We start from the raw sequence: 21,229 nt of genomic DNA on the forward strand, positions 1-21,229 counted from the left end.
AGTAATACTTATATACCACTTACTATAATACAATCCCTGAGCAGTTTATAAAACCACATTTTTTTTTTTTTAAAGACAACTCATAAAGATCCCCCCTACAGGGCAGTTGATGGTTGAAGGCCTTGTGGGGAAAGGGAGGGAAGGTCCAGCTAGAGCAGGATCTGAGCTGGTCTTTTCCAGCTGGCCTTCCTCTCTTACCTGGAATCCTTCCCATGGGGCAATGGAGGGTAGAAGTCCCGGGAGGCAGGGCTGGCTCAAGATATTTTGCTGCCTGAGGCAAAGAACGAGGTGGTGCCCTGTCCCATTCCAAGCACAAAAGCAGACTGGAATGGCATTAAATCCTTCTTCAACACAGTGGTGGGACAATGTTCTCCAGTTTCCACTGCACCTGAAGGCATCAGGCTAGCTTAGGGGACAGAGGGCAGGCCTTGGTGGCCCACAGTTCTCTCCTCCATCACCTTGCTGCAGCCTCCCAGCAACTGCTGCCTGAAGTGATTGCCTCACTCTGCCTAATGGTTGGGCTGACCTTGCTGAGGGGTGGGAGGGTTCCTTCAGTAGAAGTAGATTCTGAGGTGGTCTTTGCTAGGCTCCCTCCCTCTCTGGTACTCCAAACAAATTCCTAGTCCAAGAAGTCTTTAGTTCGAAGTGTATGTCTTTTGCATTAGGCTCCGGTTGTTGGATCCCAGCATTCTAGTAGAAAATAAAGTAGATCCCACAAGATTGAAGTCTGCCCTCTGCTGACCTACAGGACCAAGGACAGCTCTTAGGTCTGTTAACAGATGTCATCTCTGGTCACATAGGGTCATCCACATTTAGAGCTAAATGTGGATGTGGTACCTTTTGACTTTGGTTGTAGCGCATCTTGTCAGATTTGCTGCAATGATGCAAATGCACACATCTGTTCCAGAAGGGGTTTATTTTATTGAGCACACAGGAATCAAAAATATACACAATAACTACTTTGGGAATCAGCTGTTTGGTAATAGGCACTATATGGACTCCAGTATGGATTTAATAAGGGCCGCAGTGGCTTAGTGGTTAAGACGCTGAACTGCAGACTGGAAGGTCGGCAGGTCAGCAGTTCGAGACCCGAATGCTGCGTGACGGAGTGAGCTCCCGTCTTCAGTCCCAGCTTGTGCCAACCTAGCAGTTCGAAAGCAAGAAATTGCAAGTAGATAAATAGGTACCGCTTTGGCGGGAAAGGTAACAGCGTTCCGTGCACCTCGGTGTTCAGTCATGCCGGCCACATGACCACGGAAGCATCTTCGGACAGCGCTGGCTCTTCGGCTTAGAAACGGGGATGAGCACCGCACCCTAGAGTCGGACACGACTGGTTGGGGACACTTTTACCTTTACCTTTTATGGATTTAATCCATTCATATATCACAAACAAACCTAACCATACTAAGCATACAAGACAGAAAACAAAATGAATACTGTAGGCGTTCTTGTACAGGGTTCGAATGGTTCAAAAATGAACACAAAGGCCTGCTTGGTGTCTAAACCAAGGGTGCTGTGCATAGAAGACATGCATGGTGTTCAATGTCTGAATGGGATGGACTATGGTTCTGGGGAAATCGTAGAAGCTTGGGCTAAGCAAATTGGGGTCCTTAAGCTTATGGGGAAGGGAGAGAACTTCAGACTTGAGAGAGAAGTTTTGCAGTGGTTTGTGTGAGGCACATGCGTAGCCCAGGGGCTTGCCAGCATACTGTGTGTAACTTCTCAACACACACAAGCACATGATAGAGCGCTAAACTAAACGTTCTTATACTTTACTCCACAGTCAGTGTGCATGGCCCCAATTTGGATTGGGATGATGGTTTTTAAAGCTTCCCCCGCAGCCATTTTAGTCCACCCATTTAATTTCAGGACAAAAACAGGTGGAGGGAAGCTTACCTCACCAACCACTTGGAGTGCTGTGGTCCTGATCTGAATCAGGGCCACACACACTTATTCTGGAATAAAGAAACCAATCACACATAGCTCAGTTCAGGTATGTGTGATTACAAGTACGTTTAGTTTGTCCCAGAGAAAGCAGGTGCAAGAGTGGAGGCTACAACTTCTGGAAAAGAACTCCAGAAGACAGAATAGGGCTTGAAATATACCTATCCGGGGATCCCAGTGGATCCATCCTGAAGATGGAGATAGGGAGTAGAGAAAGTTCTGAAATGGCTCTGAGCAAGGCTCCTAGCAGCTGTGTGCCAGGTTTTCCACTTCAGCAGAAGCAGTGTTCAGGCTACCAGAACTGGGTGTTCTGGGAGGAAAGGGTGGTGAAGCTTTCTGGCGAACCCTTAGGTTTTGTGGCTTGCTAGGCGATTTCAACAAAGTGAATTCAGCAAGGAGGTGAGGGTCCAAGATCAGGAAACATCATAACACTGAGACCTTGAAGTCCAGGCTTCTTATAGTGTTTCAGCAATGAGTACAGAGAGATGAAAGGTCTGCGTCTGACTTGGACCAAGCAGACAAAGGTGGGGGAGATGATGTTGGTCAGGGTGGACTCAGGATGGGCTAAATCTAATCAAGGCATTACCTTTCTGAGACTGCAGTGCTTCAGGATGGGGAACCTCCAGTGACCACCATGCTTATCACTAATTATGCAACACCTTGGAGGTGTGTGACTCTGCCTGGATTATATTCATGCCTAGTTTCTGATTACTGTGTCTAATTGAATCGTGAGGCACTTAGCTTGAAGTGGCTTAATTGAATCACATTACTAAATCTTGGCCTGAGTATGTGACTAGATGCCAATGATCTCATGGCACAATTGCTTGGCTTTGGCCTCTTTTCCTATTCCAACTGGAGAAGCCCCCTTCAGGCTTGCCTTTACTCTGGATGCTTGACTGTGCTTCTTAAAGTGACAGCACCATGTTATGCAAGATACTGGGGCAGAGTATCTTCCAGGTCTTCATGCCAAGCAGCCTGGTAACAGGTTGCAAATTGCCTCAGCAAGGTGCTGAGGCCTTCTGATGTCTAATAGAGGCCCATGATGGAATAAGTAGTCTGGGGTGTCCAGGATGCTCCCACTCAGGTGGTGGGAATCACTTATACAGAGTCCTTTTTCTCACAGCATTGTGTTTTCTTCATTGTGCTGAGGAATTTTGAGCAGAGGGGGCTTCAAAAGGCACACCTCTTTTTGAGCTAGCCCCAGACCCTCAGCCTGCCCTGGAGCAGCACTTACAGCTTAGAGCCAGACAGGTGCCTGTCTGTGAGGCCTCCTATCAAGTACTCCTCCTCTGTAAATTTAAGGGAACTTTTGATGGTGAAGGCAGGGATGGGAATGGCATGGGAGGAAGACTGAGGTAAAACCATTTGTGTTTTTCAGAGTGTTACTTTTAAACGCTCAAAACACCCTCATGGTTTTCAAGCATGCCAAAGGCACACTCAAAAAGCATAAGAGTGCAATTCCACAAGGCCCCTCTGTCCTTCCTGATCCCAGCAGGAGAAACAACAGATGCCTTTGTGCCTCCTGTGCCTCCCAAAAAAGCATTTAATGTTAGATAGGCCTCTGAGCCTATCTAATGCACATACTTACCTTGAGCAAGGATGGAAGCTGAAAGGTCTGTGGTTCCAGTGGATCCACGGCCTTTCCTCTCCCATCCTTACTTTGCCTCACGCTCCCTGTCCTCCCTTCATGTCCTCTGCTAAGGTTGCAACTCCAGCCTCAGGAGAGGAGCTGCTGCAGAGCTTTCTGCAGTGGTTGGGAGGGGCTGGGTGGGTAGGTGGGTGAAATACCCACTCAGTTCCCCCCACAATGTCATTGCTATGCTATGGGGGGGGAGGAGAATACCCAACATCCCATGGCTCCTCAGATGCTGCCTAGGGGCCAGAGGATTGACCTGACTGGTTTTAGCAGCAAGGGAGGGGCTGGATTTACAGAGATTCATAGAGTTGTAAATGACGTTGGAGGTTGCCTTATCCAACCCCCTGCTCAACACAGGATCTGCACTGCATCATGCATGGTGCAGCTACAGCATTCCTGAGAAATGGCCATCCAGCCTTTGCTTAAATACCTCCAGTGAAGGAGCCCACCACCTCCTGAGGCAGTCCGGTACACTGTTGAACAGCTCATACTGTTATAAAGTTTCCCCAAATATTTAGCCAAAATCTGCTTCCCTGTTGTTTCCACCCACTGGTTCTAGTTTGAAGCAACAGAAAACAAATCTGCTCCATCATCTGCAAGACAGCCCTTCAGATATTTGAGGACGGCTATCATGTCTCCACTTGAACCTTCTCTTCTTTAGACTTCAGACTAGGAAGGTTTCTAAGTGGTAGCTTATTATTCTCTGTGCAATGAAAAATCATCTTTAATGAGACTGTTAACTCCAGACTCAGCCATGAGGTTCACTATGGCCCATATAAAGTAACTAAGTCAAAGCAAATAAATCAAGATCTGCTTATCTGTCTAGTTTTTCTTCCGGACATACATCGATGTTGGGAGTTAAAGTAGATTATATAAAAAGGTTTGATCATGTTAAAGTACTTACGATAAATATGCTGGTAATAATCTTGGAAAACATAGAAGAAACCTGACCTGTATCATTTCCCCCTCAAATACTGAAACAATATTTATTTATAATTATTTATATCCACCTTTCCTCTTTGGAGTTCAAGGTGGCACATGTAGGGCTCTAAATCAGTCCCCACGCAGGCACTGCCAAGACCCAGACCTGGTTAGCTAATTAGCTTCAGTAAGCTTGATGTGTCATGTGCTTCCAGGCTTTGTGCTTTTGGAAGCTGTGCCTTGTTCCTGTGCCTGCCTTATCCATTCGCTTGGCCTGTCTGTCAAGAATTGATCCCTGCAACTTTGCTAGACCATGAGTTTGCCCAATCCCTCAGCCTCTTCCCATGGGACCTGTATCCCTTGGAGGTTCCAGTTCTTCAAGAATCAATACCTGTATCAATCAGTACATGACATGTGATGAAAGCTAATTTTTAATTACAGCAACTTTCCAAAAACATAGGCGGCCATCCACTCCTTTCATACATGGTACATAGAAAAATAGGACCTAGTTCCTTCCAGTTGTGTTGGACTGCAACTCCTACAATCCCCAGCCAACATGGTCATTGGCCATGCTGGCTGGGGATGATGGGTGTTGTAGTCTAAAACATCTGGAGGATTGGATTTATTCTTAATCCAGGACACAAGAAGAGAAATGAAAGCTCAGATATTTAAATGTGCTTCAGAAGGCTAAAAGCATCACATCCTACATAGAAAAACTCCCTCCAAAATTAGAGATAACGTGTAGTGAAAATAAGCTAGATTCCATCACTTACAATGCATCTCTTATGTGTTATACACAAGAGAGAGTCTAATATGCACTAAACATAATTTAGCAAATCTTTCAACTGAATGAATAAAACCATGGCTCTGAATATCCTGCCACTTTATTATTTCATCAGATTTTATCCAGACTTGAGACATGGTATACAAGATGAGGTCCTAATTTTGTAAAGTAGTACGGTGCCTTCAGAGTCCCTAAACTGAATGGGGAGTGATTGTAATGGGGGGATTCTTTGTGAACCCACAGAAAATCAATTTTCCATTTTGATAGAGGAATTTTACTTTGATAATTCCACTGGATGATAGCCATATCTTTTGGTAAATGACATGCTACTACTTAGAGCTTTGACTAGGGAGCCATCTGAGACGAGTTGCACAAACTTTTTTCTTCTTCCAATATACTTTCAAGAACTATTTCCAGGAAATTACCCTAGATCAGAGTAATTTTGGTGAGGTATCACCTTAAGTTCTAGCTGAGGCTAGCGAGGGATGCTAAAAGCAGCAAAAAGTCTTTCTTCAGCTACGTGCATAGTAAAAGACAGAGACAAGAAATGGTGGTTCAGCTATTAAATAAGGATGGCAAAATGATAACAGATGACAAAGAAAAGGCAGAGGTGCTCAATTCCTACTTTGGCTCAGTCTTCTCCCAAAAGTGGGTCTATGACCCCCCTGGCAAAGGTGAAGTACAGGCTGAAGGGGCAGGATTGCAGCTTGAGATCGATGGGCATATGGTCAAGGAACACCTAATTACTTTGAATGAGTTCAAATCTCCAGGGCCAGATGAACTGCATCCTAGAGTAATAAAGGAACTTGGCAGAAGAGCTGTCAGAACCACTGTCTATTATCTTTGAGAAACCTTGGAGGACGGGTGAAGTACCAGATGACTGGAGGAGGGCTCATGTTGTCCCTATCTTCAAAAAGGGTAGAAAGGAGGAACCTGGGAACTACAGACCTGTCAGTCCGACATCAATCCCTGGGAAAATTCTGGAGCAGATGATAAAGCAATTTCTCTGTAAGCACCATGAAAACAATGCAGTGATTACTCGAAGCCAACATGGATTTGTCAAGAACAAATCCTGCCAGACAAATTAGGTCTCAGTTTTTGATCAAGTCACCTCCCTTGTGGACTGTGGGAATGCTGTAGACATAGTATACCTCGACTTCAGCAAAGCTTTTGACAAAGTGCCCCATGATATCCTGATGAGCAAACTAGCTCAAAGTGGGCTAGATGAAACAACGATCTGGTGGATCCAAAGTTGGCTACAGAATTGGACTCAGAAGAGGGATCTTCTCAATGGGATCTTCTGAAACTGGGGAGAGGTAACGAGCAGGGTACCACAGGGCTCAGTCCTGGGCCCAGTGCTCTTCAACATTGTTATTAATGACTTGGAGGAGGAGGTGCAGGGAATGCTGATCAAATTTGCAGATGACACAAAATTGGGTGGGATAGCTAATACTTTGGAAGACAGAAACAAAATTCAAAGTGATCTTGATAGACTGGAGCGCTGGGCAGAAAACAAGAGAATGACATTTAATAGGGATAAATGCCAAGTTCTGCACCTAGGAAAAAGAAACCCAGTTACAAGATGGGGGTTACGTGGCTCAAGAACGCTACAAGTGAGAAGGATCTTGGACTTGTTGTAGATCACAAGCTGAATATGAGCCAACAATGTGATGTGGCTGCAAAAAAGGCCAATGCTCTTTTGGGCTGCATTAATAGAAGCATGGCTTCCAAATCCTGGGAAGTACTAGTTCCCCTCTACTCAGCACTGGTTAGAGCTCATCTGGAGTACTGTGTCCAGTTCTGGGCACCACGTTTTAAGAAGGATGCAGACAAGCTGGAGAGGGTTCAGAGGAAGGCAACGAAGATGATCAGGGACTGGAAACAAAACCCTATGAGGAGAGACTGAAAGAACTGGGCATGTTTAGCCTTGAGACAAGAAGACTGAGGGGAGATAGGATAGCACTGTTCAAGTATTTGAAAGGTTGTCACAGAGAGGAAGGCCAGGATCTCTTCTTTGTCTTCCCAGAGTGCAGGACATGGAATAATGGGCTCATGTTACAGGAAGCCAGATTCCGGCTGAACATCAGGAAAAACTTCCTGACTGTTAGAGCAATATGACAATGGAACCAATTCCCTAGGGAGGCAGTGGGCTCTCCCACACTGGAGGCATTCAAGACGAGGCCGGACAGCCATCTGTCAGGGATGCTCTGACTTGGATTCCTGCATTGAGCAGGGGGTTGGACTCGATGGCCTTCCAACCCTACTATTCTATGATACTCTACCCATTTCGAGTGACCACATGAACAGCAGTTGGTTTTATAACAGAAGGAGTAGATAGGCACCTGAGTTATGGGAAAGTTATTGTTTTCATCTTTGATTACTTCTTTAAATGTATAGAAGAAAGAGAAAGCATATCAGCTATCACCAAGTACAATATACTAGTTCATACGGGTGCCTCCTTAGCAGGATCAGAACCTCCAGGAGATACAGTTCCTGCATGAATAGGCCAGTGGGTTGGGCAATCTTATGGTCCAGCAAAGTTGCTGGCATCATTTCCTGACAGTCAGCTAAAACAAATGAGTAATGCAGGCACAGGAGGTATGCATAGAGGTGTCAAAGGCTTGGCAGGTAGCGTGATAGGAAGCTGGCATAGCTTGGCCACAGTGTAGGCTCCAGAAGCTTGGCCACAGTGTAGGCTCCAGAAGCAACTCATGGGGTGTGTTCTGTCCACAGTCAGAAGCTGTAGGCAGGAAGGAGAAGCTATAGGGATGGGGTGAATTGGGATGAATCATACAGAAAAGGAAGGAGCATGGTGAATGGTTATTGGGGGAAGGGGCAGTATTTGGGTCCAGCAGGCATACACACCATAAGAGTGAAGTGGTTACTAAAACTGCAACCCACTAATCTGGGAGTAGGTCCTATTGAGCTCAATAGAATTTAAATCTAAATAGACCTGTATAGGATTGTACTGTTAGGGAGCAAGGCTCTTTTCCAGGAGAACCCAGTTTTAAAGCTCCCTGCCACTCACCTTCCAGAGAGCCCAGAGAAAAATAATTCAAGCTGCTGACATGCAACTAGGCTGTCAAAAGCAAAACAGACTTGGTTCAAAAGAGTACTGTTTACCCTTCCATTCACAGCCCCTCCCTTATCTTTGAGCTATATCATATAGTCCTTCTGTACCACAAAACAAAATATGAATTTGTTTCATAAAGCTTGCTTGCAACAGGTTTTGAGGTGACAAGAATGTTGGGTAGGTGGATAGATGAATCGGTGGATGGAGTTGCTGAGTATGGGAAATAAAAGGTCGTAGTGCTGAATATGTATGGGTATAGTATTTTTTTTATACAGTCAGTAAAAACAAGACCTGGAGCTGACTGTGGCTGAGATCAGCTAGCGGAGATGACAGTCTTCCAGCTGAGCTATTTAAAATCCTAAAAGATGATGCTATTAAAGTGCTGCACTCAATATGCCAACAAATTTGGAACACTCAACAGTGGCCGCAAGACTGGAAAAGGTCAGTTTACATTCCAATTCCAAAGAAGGGCAATGCCAAAGAGTGTTCAAACTACCACACAATTGCGCTCATTTCACATGCCAACAAGGTGATGCTCAAAATCCTACAAGCTAGGCTTCAGCAGTATGCGAACCAAGAACTACCGGAAGTACAAGCTGGGTTTCGAAGAGGCAGAGGAACTAGAGATCAAATCACCAACTTTCGCTGGATCATGGAGAAAGCAAGAGAATTCCAGAAAAACGTCTATTTCTGCTTCATTGACTACACTAAAGCCTTTGATTGTGTGGATCACAACAAACTCTGGCAAATTCTTAAAGTGATGGGAGTACCAGACCACCTTACCTGTCTCCTGAGAAACCTGTACGAGGGTCAAGAAGCAACAGTAAGAACCAGACATGGAACAACCGATTGGTTCAAAATTGGGACAGGAGTACGACAAGGCTGCATATTGTCACCCTGCTTATTTAACTTATATGCAGAGTACATCATGAGAAACGCTGGGTTGGATGAATCACAGGTCGGAATTAAGATTGCCGGGAGAATTATCAACAACCTCCGATATGCAGACGATACCACCCTAATGGCAGAAAGCAAAGAGGATCTCAAGAGCCTCTTGCTGAGGGTGAAAGAGGAGAGTGCAAAAGCTGGTTTGAAACTCAACATTAAAAAAACGAAGATCATGGCATCTGGCCCCATCACTTCCTGGCTTATAGAAGGGGAAGAAATGGAAGCTGTGACAGATTTTACTTTCTTGGGCTCCAAGATCACCGCAGAGGGTGACTGTAGCCATGAAATTAAAAGACGCTTGCTCCTTGGGAGGAAAGCTATGGCAAACCTAGACAGCATAGTAAGAAGCAGAGACATCACCTTGCCGACAAAGGTCCGTCTAATCAAAGCTATGGTTTTCCCAGTAGTAATGTATGGCTGTGAGAGAAGGACTCTAAGGAAGGCTGAGCGCCGAAGAATTGATGCTTTCGAACTGTGGTGCTGGAGAAGACTCTTACGAGTCCCTTGGACTGCAGGGAGGTCAGATCAGTCCATCCTAAAGGAAATCAACCCTGAGTGCTCATTGGAAGGACAGATACTGAAGCTGAAGCTCAAATATTTTGGCCACCTAATGCGAAGAGAAAACTCTCTGGAAAAGACCCTGATGCTGGGAAGGACTGAAGGCAAAAGGAGAAGGGGACAGCAGAGAATGAAATGGCTAGATAGCATCACGGATGCAATGAATATGAACTTGAGCACGCTCCGGGAGAGAGCGCAGGACAGGAAGGCCTGGTGTGCTATGGTCCATGGGGTCACGAAGAGTCGGACATGACTGAACGACTGAACAACAACAACAATAGTATTTTTGTCAGGGAGCAGATGTGCTAGGCCAGCATGCTTATCTTCCCCCACCCACACAGAATGGCAATGTTGTTATTGATCACTGCATTGGTCTGCATTGATTGGTCCAGACTGGAGGCTGAGCAAATAAGGGTGCGATCCTATGCATGTTTAGACAGAAAAAAGTCCATACAATTCCCAGCATTCCCCAGCCAGCCATGCTGGCTGGGGCATGCTGGAAATTGTAGAACTTTTTTCTGTCTAAACATACGTAGGATTATGCCCTAAGACACTGTTCCCTGGGGGTGGGGGACTCTGCACTGGATCCTAGCTTTTTTTGTGTATTTCTTTCTTAACTTCTGGCCAAGTGTTAAAGGGACTGTGGCCACATATCCTGTGTGGTTATGTCCTAAGTGACCTGCTGATTAATCCCAGTTGATTAAAAAAAGAAGCCCAGATCCTTTCCTTAGCATTACGTTTGTGCTAGCTGCAATCTGGCACTAGAAACGCAATATCCTTTGTCCACATGGAGGGACTATATTAATATAACAATATAGTTCCATGGTGCTTTTAAAAAATAGGTTGGTATATGTGTGCTGTGGCACTGGAGGGGGAAACTGAACAGCTTTCAGGGAGCTACATTAAAAAGGAGGTGAAACATATTCACAATATGGCCACAGATTGCTGCAGGAAATGAGAGATTTGCTGATGTTTGCATATTAATTTTGTAAAGGGATACCTAAGCACTCCTGCACCTGAATGGTACACTAGGGCATGCTCAGCACTTCCATAGTTTTTTCTTAAATATTGAAGTGCTTTTACGTTTTTCACAAAATGTCACAGGCATGGGTGTGTGTGCCTATCAACAGATGTGTGTGCCACTTGTATGATCACATTCTACATGGTATTGAATTAAGCTGCTAGCTTAGAGGAAAACTGGCAGTGCAATATCTCTGCAAAAGAAGCATTGCATGAAGGAAGATGTAACAGTTGAATAGCCAGTGCAGTCCTCGTTTTGCACTAAACTCTGCTAATCTGGAAAGGGCCTTAAAGTCAATTTCACAAGATGCCAGTTTTATATACAAAGCCACTTTTCTTAGTGCTGCCAAATTAAGCCTGAAGCAGAGGTGGGAACTTTCCAGGGATTGAGGAGCCACAATGTCTCCCCAGAACCCACCAGGGGCCAGACTCTGCCCCCACTGCCACCAGATTTGTTGCCACAGCAGTGGCAGCAGCCAAAATTGTGGCGATTTTATGGTGAAACAAGGTGTGTGGGGAACACGATTCTGTTTGCAAAGAAGGCACATGCTCCTCACCATGATTTTTGCCGGCAATACTGCAAAACTGATGGGGGTCAGCAGGTAATGCAGCTGCTTTCTCTTTAGATGGTTGTTGTGGCAGCATGACACTGGTGGTGGTGGCAGGAGAAAACAGTGTGTGTGCAAAAATGGCCATGGGGGCTGCATGTGGCCCATAGGCTGCATGTTGCCAACCCTTAGCCTAAAGCGTGTTGGGGAGCCTTTATGGCTGAAACTGCCAATCTAGATCTGAGTTTATACACATTCATACTGTGTTTGGCTTATGGGAGTCCTTCCTTTATCTTCCCATTACTATAAAATGCGGAGGAACAGCTATTTAATCTGTGTTCACATGATGTATATAGTTTCAGTTTGTGCTCTAGTCATGGTCTCATTAGATATACAGGGACATTTGATATATCTTGTTTTTGTAATTGCTTAATATGAAGTGAAGAGCTCAGGTTTCAGCTTGGTCCCATGTGTAGCATGTTTAGTATGTTCAGTCACACTTTGTGTCAAGTTCAGAGAATTCAGCCTCTCCAATAATCTTGCTATCACAGTTATTTTTTGCTGCAAAGTACTCTGTAAGGGGAATGTATAAGCTACATGTCCAGGGCTTTAAAACCTGCAGACCCTTGACATGTTGGGATCCTGCATCCTTACTGCTGCTGACTTTCAAGTGAAAGCTGAAAACAATTCACAGTTTTGATGGGAACCTTTTTGGCAGTGCCAAACAGCTCCCATTTCTGGTGATTCTTCAGCACTCCTTGCAAAAATGTTCAGTTATTTGTTTACTTTTCCTTCACTTACCTTCTGTGACACCATCGTGTTGTCAATTGACTGGCTACATAGCATAGTGCCGCCATCCATTGATTGCATGATCTGTGATTGTGGGGTGGGGATCATCCATGTGACACTAATCCATGAATGAAGCAGCAACAGCTAGAGTAAACAGTGGTGCTGAATTGGATTGGGAGAAGGTGGATATTGGCACTGGAGAATAATAGTTATGCAGCTCTGCTTTCAACCGTTACACTTCCTAAAAAGTTGCCCTAAAATGCACATGTGGCCTTTATGCAGGCCTCAACATAGTCTATGAAAGTGGAGATGATCTGCAAAATTTGGTAATGGGCAATGCATTCAGGACCCTGAAAACTGAAAAGCAGAGCTAGACATGACAGCCAGACACCTTCAAATGCAGATTGTATGACCATATAAAACAGCGCCCAGGGGTGTGTGTGTGTGTGTGTTTGCAAGTGGAATAACAACAGGCAGGAGGAGGATGCTGAGCTCTTACTTTTCCTGCTGCTTTCATCCCTATGAGCATCCCCCCCCCCCAACAATGCTTCTCCTAGCTGGATTTTGAGACTAGAAATAAGTCTGGGAAGACTATCGTCTTGAAAGGTGACTACGAAATGGATTAAACAACAACAACTAGGGAAAATGGCCCCTTCTCTCATTTTTCAGATGTTTGGCAATGACCCCCATCTTAAACTTCCATGTTTCTAGATCTTATTGTTGTAACGATAGGCTTCAGCATGAATGGGGAAAGCCTGCTGAATATTCCAGAGAAGCAACTGAATGGGGGTTATAGCAGTAACAGGGGATGTGGCATTGGTGCTCTGCATAGGTTCTTGCCCCTTCCTGTGATTAGCTGAAGCAGAGCATTTTTCTAATTTATATAAGACAAAGAATTAAGCTTTTCTTGCACAGAATTGTGGGTTTTAATTTTTTTTTTTTTTTTAGCTTGGAGTACATATAGCACATAGGAGCTATTTGGGCCATTTATTCATCATCTGTTCATCATTGATACATCATTGATAGTACACTTCTCTAAGAAGTAATTCATATTTTTTTAAAAATGGTGTGGTAGCCAGATGTACTGGGCAGGTTGAATAGCTTCCAGAAGTCTAAAAGGGTTTCCAGAGGGGTAGCTGTGTTAGAAAAGAAAAACTACCTTCTTGGCGTTACTCATTTTATGTTCCTTGGAAACTCGTAGTAGTTTCTCCATCTGTCAAAAAGAATCTAGGGATGCCTTGCTGGAGGCACATGCTTCGATGCATCTGGGAAGCCTTTGGTTTCCTTAGAGGGAAAAGTTGAATCCAGATATTGAAGGAAACACCACAGAACTGCATCAGTTTAAATGTGAAGTATCTGGCATGCTCTACCTTGGCAACCAGTCCTTGCTGGAATGAGAGACTTGTAAAGAATGCCAGTGTTTCCTGAGGTGGATGGATGAATGTGTTGTGACAGGATCCTCAGCCCTGGGACATTCTGATAGTTTGTGTCTCCCTGAGGATGTGTGCATATAGTTTATTTGGGGGTTAAATGGATTTTTGTTTTGCTTCAGGCAAATTAAATATTCTGGGTGGGTCTAATGGGAATTGTGCCTTAGCAATGAACTCTTGCAAGTTCTGGGTCTGAAGGAGTAAGCTGCACTGCTTGTAACTTCACTGCTGATTCTTGAACATGCACAAGTGGCTCAGCTGTTGAACTGAGGCCAAATATAAAGACTCATTTCTTCTCTGCTCCTAGCTCCTAGGATTTGTCAAGCACAACTGGCTGGATGGACCCACGGCTTGACTCAGTATAAGGTGGCTTCCTATGTTCCATCATATATTCTAAAAGCACACTCAGGTGCTGAGTGATGAGGGCTATGAGGCCAAAACAGAGCCACAGAAAAATCAAAGGGAAGCCCAAGGTTTCCAGAAGTAGTAAAAATATTTCAGAAAATAAATCCAGGGAAGGGCGGGGGGGGGGGGGGGGCAAAAGACAACAACCTCAAAACACCCCAGTGGGGACTGAGCATACTCAATTGCCTGAATGTTCAGTGGGGAAAAGACAGGAAACCATGGGAGAGCAGACGGCATTGCTGGCTGCCTGGCTGGAACCCTGAACAGGAGCACGCCATCTTGTTGTAAGTCCCACTTGCTCATCATCTTTTTGGAAGATTATGGTCCATTCTGAAAGTCACATAGAGGCATCCTTTGTGCCCACAAACATGAACAGAAGTTGTCTGATAAGGAAGTTTTGATTGCTCTGGGCAACAGGCATTGCAGCATTCCAAGCAATAGAGAATACATTTCGGAAATAAAACAACGAACACCATACTAGCCAAATATATTGATCAAATGAGAGGGTCACCACGACAAATGAAAACATTGCCATGGCAGTTTTTGTTCAGATTCTTGAAGCTTCCAAGATGTGAAGGGAAACTCTGTGGATTGCATAAGCATCTGTATCAGACAGTAGATAGTTTAACGTTTTTGAAACCGAACTTGACTGTAAGTGGGCTAAAATGTCGCCAGCGAATTGAGAATGTACTACTGAATAAAAAGAGCAGAATAGCATACAGTATGAAAGGTCTTCCTTCTCAGAAGCTCCACAAATATAAATTTGCTGTGCCAATGGGATCTGGATATCTGCTATTGATCGTAGCATTTGACATGGTTTGAAAATGAATAGCTATCTTATACATACATTAATTCTGAGATGGTCCAAGATTCTGTGTTCATCCCTTCTTCCCTCTTCCCCTTTTGATACTGGCATACATGCCCCAGTCAGCCCAACACAAGAGCTTTCTGGGCCGTCTGTGTGACATGTGAAAGTGCTTGCCTTGTGATAATTAGGGGTGAATAGTATGTTGGGAAAGACTGCAGGAGGGGCCATAGCTTAGTATTAGAGCACATGCTTTGCATGCAGAAGGTTCCAGGTTCAATCTCTGGTGTCTCTAGCCAGGGCTGGAAAAATTCCTGCGTGAAACCCTGGAGAGCCGCTGCCAGTCAGTGTCATCAATACTGGGCTAGATGAACCTATCTATTTATTATTAGCATGTATATTCTGTCTTATCTGCTAAGAAACCAGAAGTATAAGGCAGCTTCCTATGTTCCTATGTGGAGAGCTCAGGAGATGCCAGGCATGAAACCTAAAACCAGGAATGTGTGATGCTGTAAGCCACCAGGCCGGAGTGTTTCCTGGCTGGTGGAGTGTTTCTAGGTTCTGGGTTGACTTTATCCATCAGAACCTGCCATAGGCTCCTCCTGACTTAGAAGAACTATTAAGCAGTGGTGCAATAGGGCAGGGTCAAGCTGAAATGCAGCTTTGGGCCTTTTATTTTTTCAGAGCAGGAGTGGTGATGTTATCTGTCAGAGCTGGGCCATCCTTGCTCTGGCAAGGGAATGAAGTGATAAAGAGGGCATCAAGTTTTATTGTTGGTTGTGGCAGGTTAGCGTAGAGCAGGCATGTAGAACTACTTTTGGGTGGGGAGGTGGATGACCCACCAGGTAGGGCTAGGAAAGAATCCTACTTGAAACCCTGGAGAGACATGCCAGTCAGTGTTGACAATACTGGGCTAGGTGGACCAACGGTCTGACTCAGAGGGCCTGTTTGCATGATCAAATAAGTCACCATGGCTTATTTAAGCCATGGTGGACTGCAGTGCATGCCAGCATATGCAGGCAGCCATTATGAATATTCAAGCTGTGGCCATGGTGTGTCATCTGAACCCAGGTAGCTGGGGTTGTGCAAGGCCTGTTCTAGGGTTATCTGAGGGTTGTTTAGCCCTCATACACCCCCCCCCCCCACACACACACATCTGGGTTTGGACAACACAACAAGCCACAGCTTGAATATTCAAAAGGCACCCAGCATGCACCAGACATGCTGCAGCTCACCGTGGCTTAAACAAATCACAGTGGATCACCATGATTGTACAAACCAGGGCATTATAAGGCAACTTCCTGTGTTCCTGTGCTCTTGGCATGCATGTTTTTGGGGAAACTATTACTTCCAGCTATTCAAAATCCAGTCACAGTGCTTAGTGAGAAACAATTGCAACTGTTCAGAAGCCTCCACAGTTGTCTGACTCCATGTGTGAAGAATTGAAAGTTCATCTGTGTCTTACACCTAGAGTTAAATTGTTTGTTAAATTGTTTGAATGAGAGAGCTCTACCTCTCATTCAAATCTTCACCAAGGTTGGCCATAGAATCCCTGTCCAAATGTCTGGAGACGGTGAGTGGCTGGATGGGGAGGAATAAGCTGAAGCTGAACCCTGACAAGACCGAGGTACTTTTGGTGGGAGACAAGAGGAGTCTGGGGGATGTTGACCTGGTGCTGAATGGGGTACGGCTACCCTTGAAAGACCAAGTCCGCAGCCTGGGGGTCATTTTGGACTCACAGCTGTCCATGGAGGCTCAGGTATCAGCTGTGAGCCGGACAGCGCTGTATCAACTCCATCTGATACAGCGGCTGCGCCGCTTCCTTCCCGACCATCTGCTCCCATCGGTAGTACATGCCCTGGTCTCCTCTCGTTTAGACTACTGTAATGCTCTCTACGTGGGGTTACCCTTGAAGAACGTTCGGAAGCTGCAGCTGGTACAGAACGCGGCGGCTCACCTGATTAAAGGCAACTGCCGGCGAGATCACATCACTCCAGTGCTGAAGGAGTTGCACTGGTTACCAGTTGTTTTCCGGGCCAAATTCAAGGTGTTGGTTTTGACCTTTAAAACCCTATATGGTTCCGGCCCAGCCTATCTTAAGGAGCGCCTCCAGCGCACCAGACAGGCCGCTTAACAAGATCAGCCTCAGATGGCCTTCTCTCTGTCACATCAGCCAGGACAGCTAGACTGATGGGGACGAGGGAGAGGGCCTTTTCTGTGGTGGCCCCCACTCTGTGGAACTCCCTCCTTAGGGAACTCCGTCATGCCCCCTCTTTAATGAGCTTCCATTGTGCATTAAAAATGTGGGTGTTCAGGCAGGCATTTGGGATGGGTTAGGGTATTTTAGAAAATGTTTTTATTGTAGAATTTTATTGTTTTAAACTGTTTTATTGTATGTTGTACATCGCCCAGAGTGGCTGGGTGACCATCCAGATGGGCGATTAATAAATTTAATAATAAATAGAAAATAAATTTGTGCATGCACATATGATTTCAACACTATAGCTCTGCTGTTCATTATGTTGCATGCAAATGTGCTCCCAACATTCCTGGACTACCTGACCTGTAACTGCTTCATCAGCAGAGAGCTCTGCGGGGAAATCTAAAATGTTCAGTATTTAGTTTGGGCTCTGCTCTCTCTCTCTCTCTCTCTCTCTCTCTCTCTTTTTTTCCTTTTTACTTGGAAGTAAGTCCCTCTATAGGCCAGTTTCATGGGACTTTCTTTCACATAAGTCTAAGGTTATGACCTTACAGACTATCCTGAGATCAATGGGGCTTCCTGTCCCTGTACATAGGATTGCTGAAGCCTGTTTAGCACATGGCAGCAAATCACTGTGGCTGGGTAAGAGATGGAGTCTTGGAGCTTCATGCCCTATTGCTTTCTGAAAGTGATGTCCCAGAGTTACAGACTAGACTCTAGTTTAGACTCAGTTTGATAACCTGCCTGGCTTGATATAAAGTGTGCATGTATGGGTTGTCCTACCACATGTGAACACAGTAAAGTATAGCTGCCTTGATTATTTTACAGAAAGCAGTATATAAATATCAGAAATAAATAAATAAATAAATATTGAGAACAGCAGTACTAAATATCTGTTCTGTGAAAACAAAAGCATGCGCACTGTGCTACCATGTAGTGATCCACTCTTTAGTAAGAGGCACATGGTGGTACAATTGGTGCAATTGGCAAGACTGCACACATGTACTTTAGCCTCCATCAGCCTCTACCTGGGTGGGCTGAACAGAACTCTGCACATGTTTAGAAGCATTATGACTGAGGTGTTAGAATTTTGGAAACTTGGATTTGGTAGTCCTGTGGAATGGATATTGGTTCTAAGCATGGACAGAGTGCCTTTTGTTGACCAAATAATCATGAGGACTAGGGATCTGGGTGTTCGGATTAGAAGACTTAACCTTCTACAATGCTTTGAGTTCCAGAGCCCTTTATTGTAAGCACTTCCCATACATCAGCCCATTTTTTCAGTTTCTAACTCTCACATCTACACTGTGGTGGGAACTTTGTAATGCCTTATCCACCTTGTTTATTACATCTCAGGCATTTCAAATGGGTAAGCTCATTATGACAGCATTCATGTTTTGCATTATTCAGGTCTGTCCGCAAACTGAAATATACATTACGTTGAAGGATTATAATAGGAATTTTTCCATAGGCAAATACAGTGTAGTGTTTTAAAGTGACCTAGTGATGTATGCTATATTAAATTGCCAAGCAGTTTAAAAATATTTTTATAAAGACTAAGACAAAAGGACATATACAGTATCCACTTGTTAAATCAATAGAAAATGCAGATTTGTCTCCTTTCTTTTTCACAATGAATACCTGGAAGAAAATTTGAAGAATTTGTTTATGTGATCCAGAGGTTCTGATTCCTATCTCATTTTGAAATGACTCGCCCAATACCTTTTCACATAATAATGTGCTCATCAGTGTGATTGTAACAAGCATCTTGATAGCCAACCATTTTTTTTTTCACTAACGAGCTGTGAAGTCCAGTCATAGCATGATACCGCATCAACAATAATATATAAGCATTGATCAACATAGGGTTTGGAAAAGCTACTCTGGGGCTTATTTTTAATTGGAATCCATTATGAAACCTGTTTTTTTATATAGAAGGTCTTTCATGTATGGCCCTCAGAATGGTGATTTGTTTCCTCTTCCTGCAGGCTCCATGAAAAATTATATGATACAAATAATACTAACACAAGTAGGTACCTCATTACTCTAAATGTCTAATGAAAAAAAATCTACAGTTAGGCAAGTTGCAGAACCAACTTACATAGATTGCCAACCAACTTTGCTAACGGTTCCATAATTCCAAAAGGTTTAATGAATAAATGGAGTAAAAATTTCTGTTTGAAACGGAGAGAAAAGATGCTGAATTCCAATTGGAACCACCTTAATTCTTTTATTCATGTGTGTCCATTTTTCTCCCTTTTTTTCTTTATTTCCCCCCTCTTTCTCCTTTCTTCTCTTAAATGAATAAAATGGTGCTGTGGTGCCTCTGGTATGACCCTACTTAGGTTGGAGTGTGACCCAATTAAAAGGTAAAGCAGATGGAAAATTACAGGAGCTTTGGAAGACAGTAGGTTACGTTTTTGTAGTATTTCATCTGTGGCAAATTGATTGCCATCTATCCTTATACTGTAGTAAAGGGATACTATGGTTTCAACCTGCGAAATTAGTGCTTCTATGCACTACCACTGTCAGAGCTGAAAATCATACATTTAGGTAATTCAGATTTTAAAAGTACACACAATATGCTATTAGTACATATTTTAAAACTGGAATAAAATGTTTTAACTGAGGACCATATCAAATACAGAATGCAGATGTATTTCCAAAGTAAAATACCAAGTATATTTATTCAATAAAGTGTCAGTAATTCTGGAACTTGCATGGTGTAATTTAAATGGTCCTGGGCAACTTAAAAGTACAAGTACCTTGGGTTACATGGTGGCATACTAGATTCAGAAGACTCTGCTTAAGTTTAAGAAACCATCGTATATGGCCATTTTCCCCCCTGAATTTCCAACCATCTCTTGGTATGATTTAAAATTCAAGACCTGTCTATATTATTGTTAATCACTTGAAGGCAGGAGTGGGGGGAGAGAATGCCAAAATCAAGATCACATCTTTTCTTTCATCAATTCTGGTGGTGGATGCAGGCTAACCGGTGGCAGATCTTTAAAGGGATATAAGTCCTAGACTCTCTCTCTGTGTTGGGAGTCCTACCAATGCATCAGGAGGCAAATTTCAAAAGTTGAAGCTGCAATCCTGCATACAGGCTGCCTGCATCCTATTGAAGTCAGTGGCATTTAAGCAACACAAAAATGTGCAGGATTGATGTTTTGCCTTAACTGACTAACCATAATAATTGTCTAAACACTTTAGCAACCAGGTTTAAAATATATGCTTGAAACATATAATAATGTTTAATCTTTTATGTATATTTTTGAGACATTGACAGCTTTCTTCAACAAATGGTCTATGAATACTCCATGAAAGCAATACTTGATTTGAAAGAACATTGACCTGCAATGTTCCTGCATTGAGCAGGGGGTTGGACTCGATGGCCTTGCAGGCCCCTTCCAACCCTACTATTCTATGATTCTATGGGGGCCGCGGTGGCTTAGTGGTTAAGACGCTGAACTGCAGACTGGAAGGTCGGCAGGTCAGCAGTTCGAGACCCGAGCGCCGTGTGACGGAGTGAGCTCCCGTCTTCAGTCCCAGCTTTTGCCAACCTAGCAGTTCGAAAGCAAGAAATTGTAAGTAGATAAATAGGTACCGCCTCGGCGGGAAAGGTAACAGCGTTCCGTGCACCTCGGTGTTCAGTCATGCCGGCCACATGACCACGGAAGCGTCTTCGGACAGCGCTGGCTCTTCGGCTTAGAAACGGGGATGAGCACCGCACCCTAGAGTCGGACATGACTGGTTGGGGACACCTTTACCTTATGATTCTATGACCTGACCATTTAAACTGCTATTGAGTACATACAGTTCTTTTCTTAAAAAAAAAAACACAAGCATTTTAATTTCTTAATAATAAGATGTTATGTAATGTTTACCAGGTTGGGAAAATCCGGAAGACTTCTGCCCGTAAACGAGAATTCCATGTACTCTTCATGGTGATCACAACTGTCATCTGTTATCTGATTTGTTGGATGCCCTATGGCGTTATAGCACTCCTTGAAACATTTGGTAGGCCAGGCTTGGTGTCTCCAGTAGCAAGTGTCATACCATCCATCCTGGCAAAAAGCAGTACCGTATACAATCCAATCATCTATATACTTATGAATAAGCAGGTGAGAACTTCAATTAAAATGAACTGTTCACTACTGTTTTA

At 44.0% G+C, this 21,229-nt stretch overlaps 1 protein-coding gene across 1 annotated transcript in view; it reads left to right on the forward strand.

The window, feature by feature from the left end:
• Window positions 1–21,229, forward strand: part of LOC146350217 (parapinopsin-like) — an 89,974-nt gene that overhangs the window by 36,201 nt on the left and 32,544 nt on the right. The window contains exon 4 of the mRNA XM_084841793.1: window positions 20,955–21,188. Coding sequence (XP_084697919.1) covers window positions 20,955–21,188 — 234 coding nt within the window. The remainder of the gene's footprint in view (window positions 1–20,954; window positions 21,189–21,229) is intronic.

The sequence above is a fragment of the Heloderma suspectum genome, chromosome 3 (genome assembly GCF_057233095.1).
Source record: "Heloderma suspectum isolate Gila_16-S chromosome 3, 16-S_ref, whole genome shotgun sequence".
NCBI lineage: Eukaryota > Metazoa > Chordata > Lepidosauria > Squamata > Helodermatidae > Heloderma > Heloderma suspectum.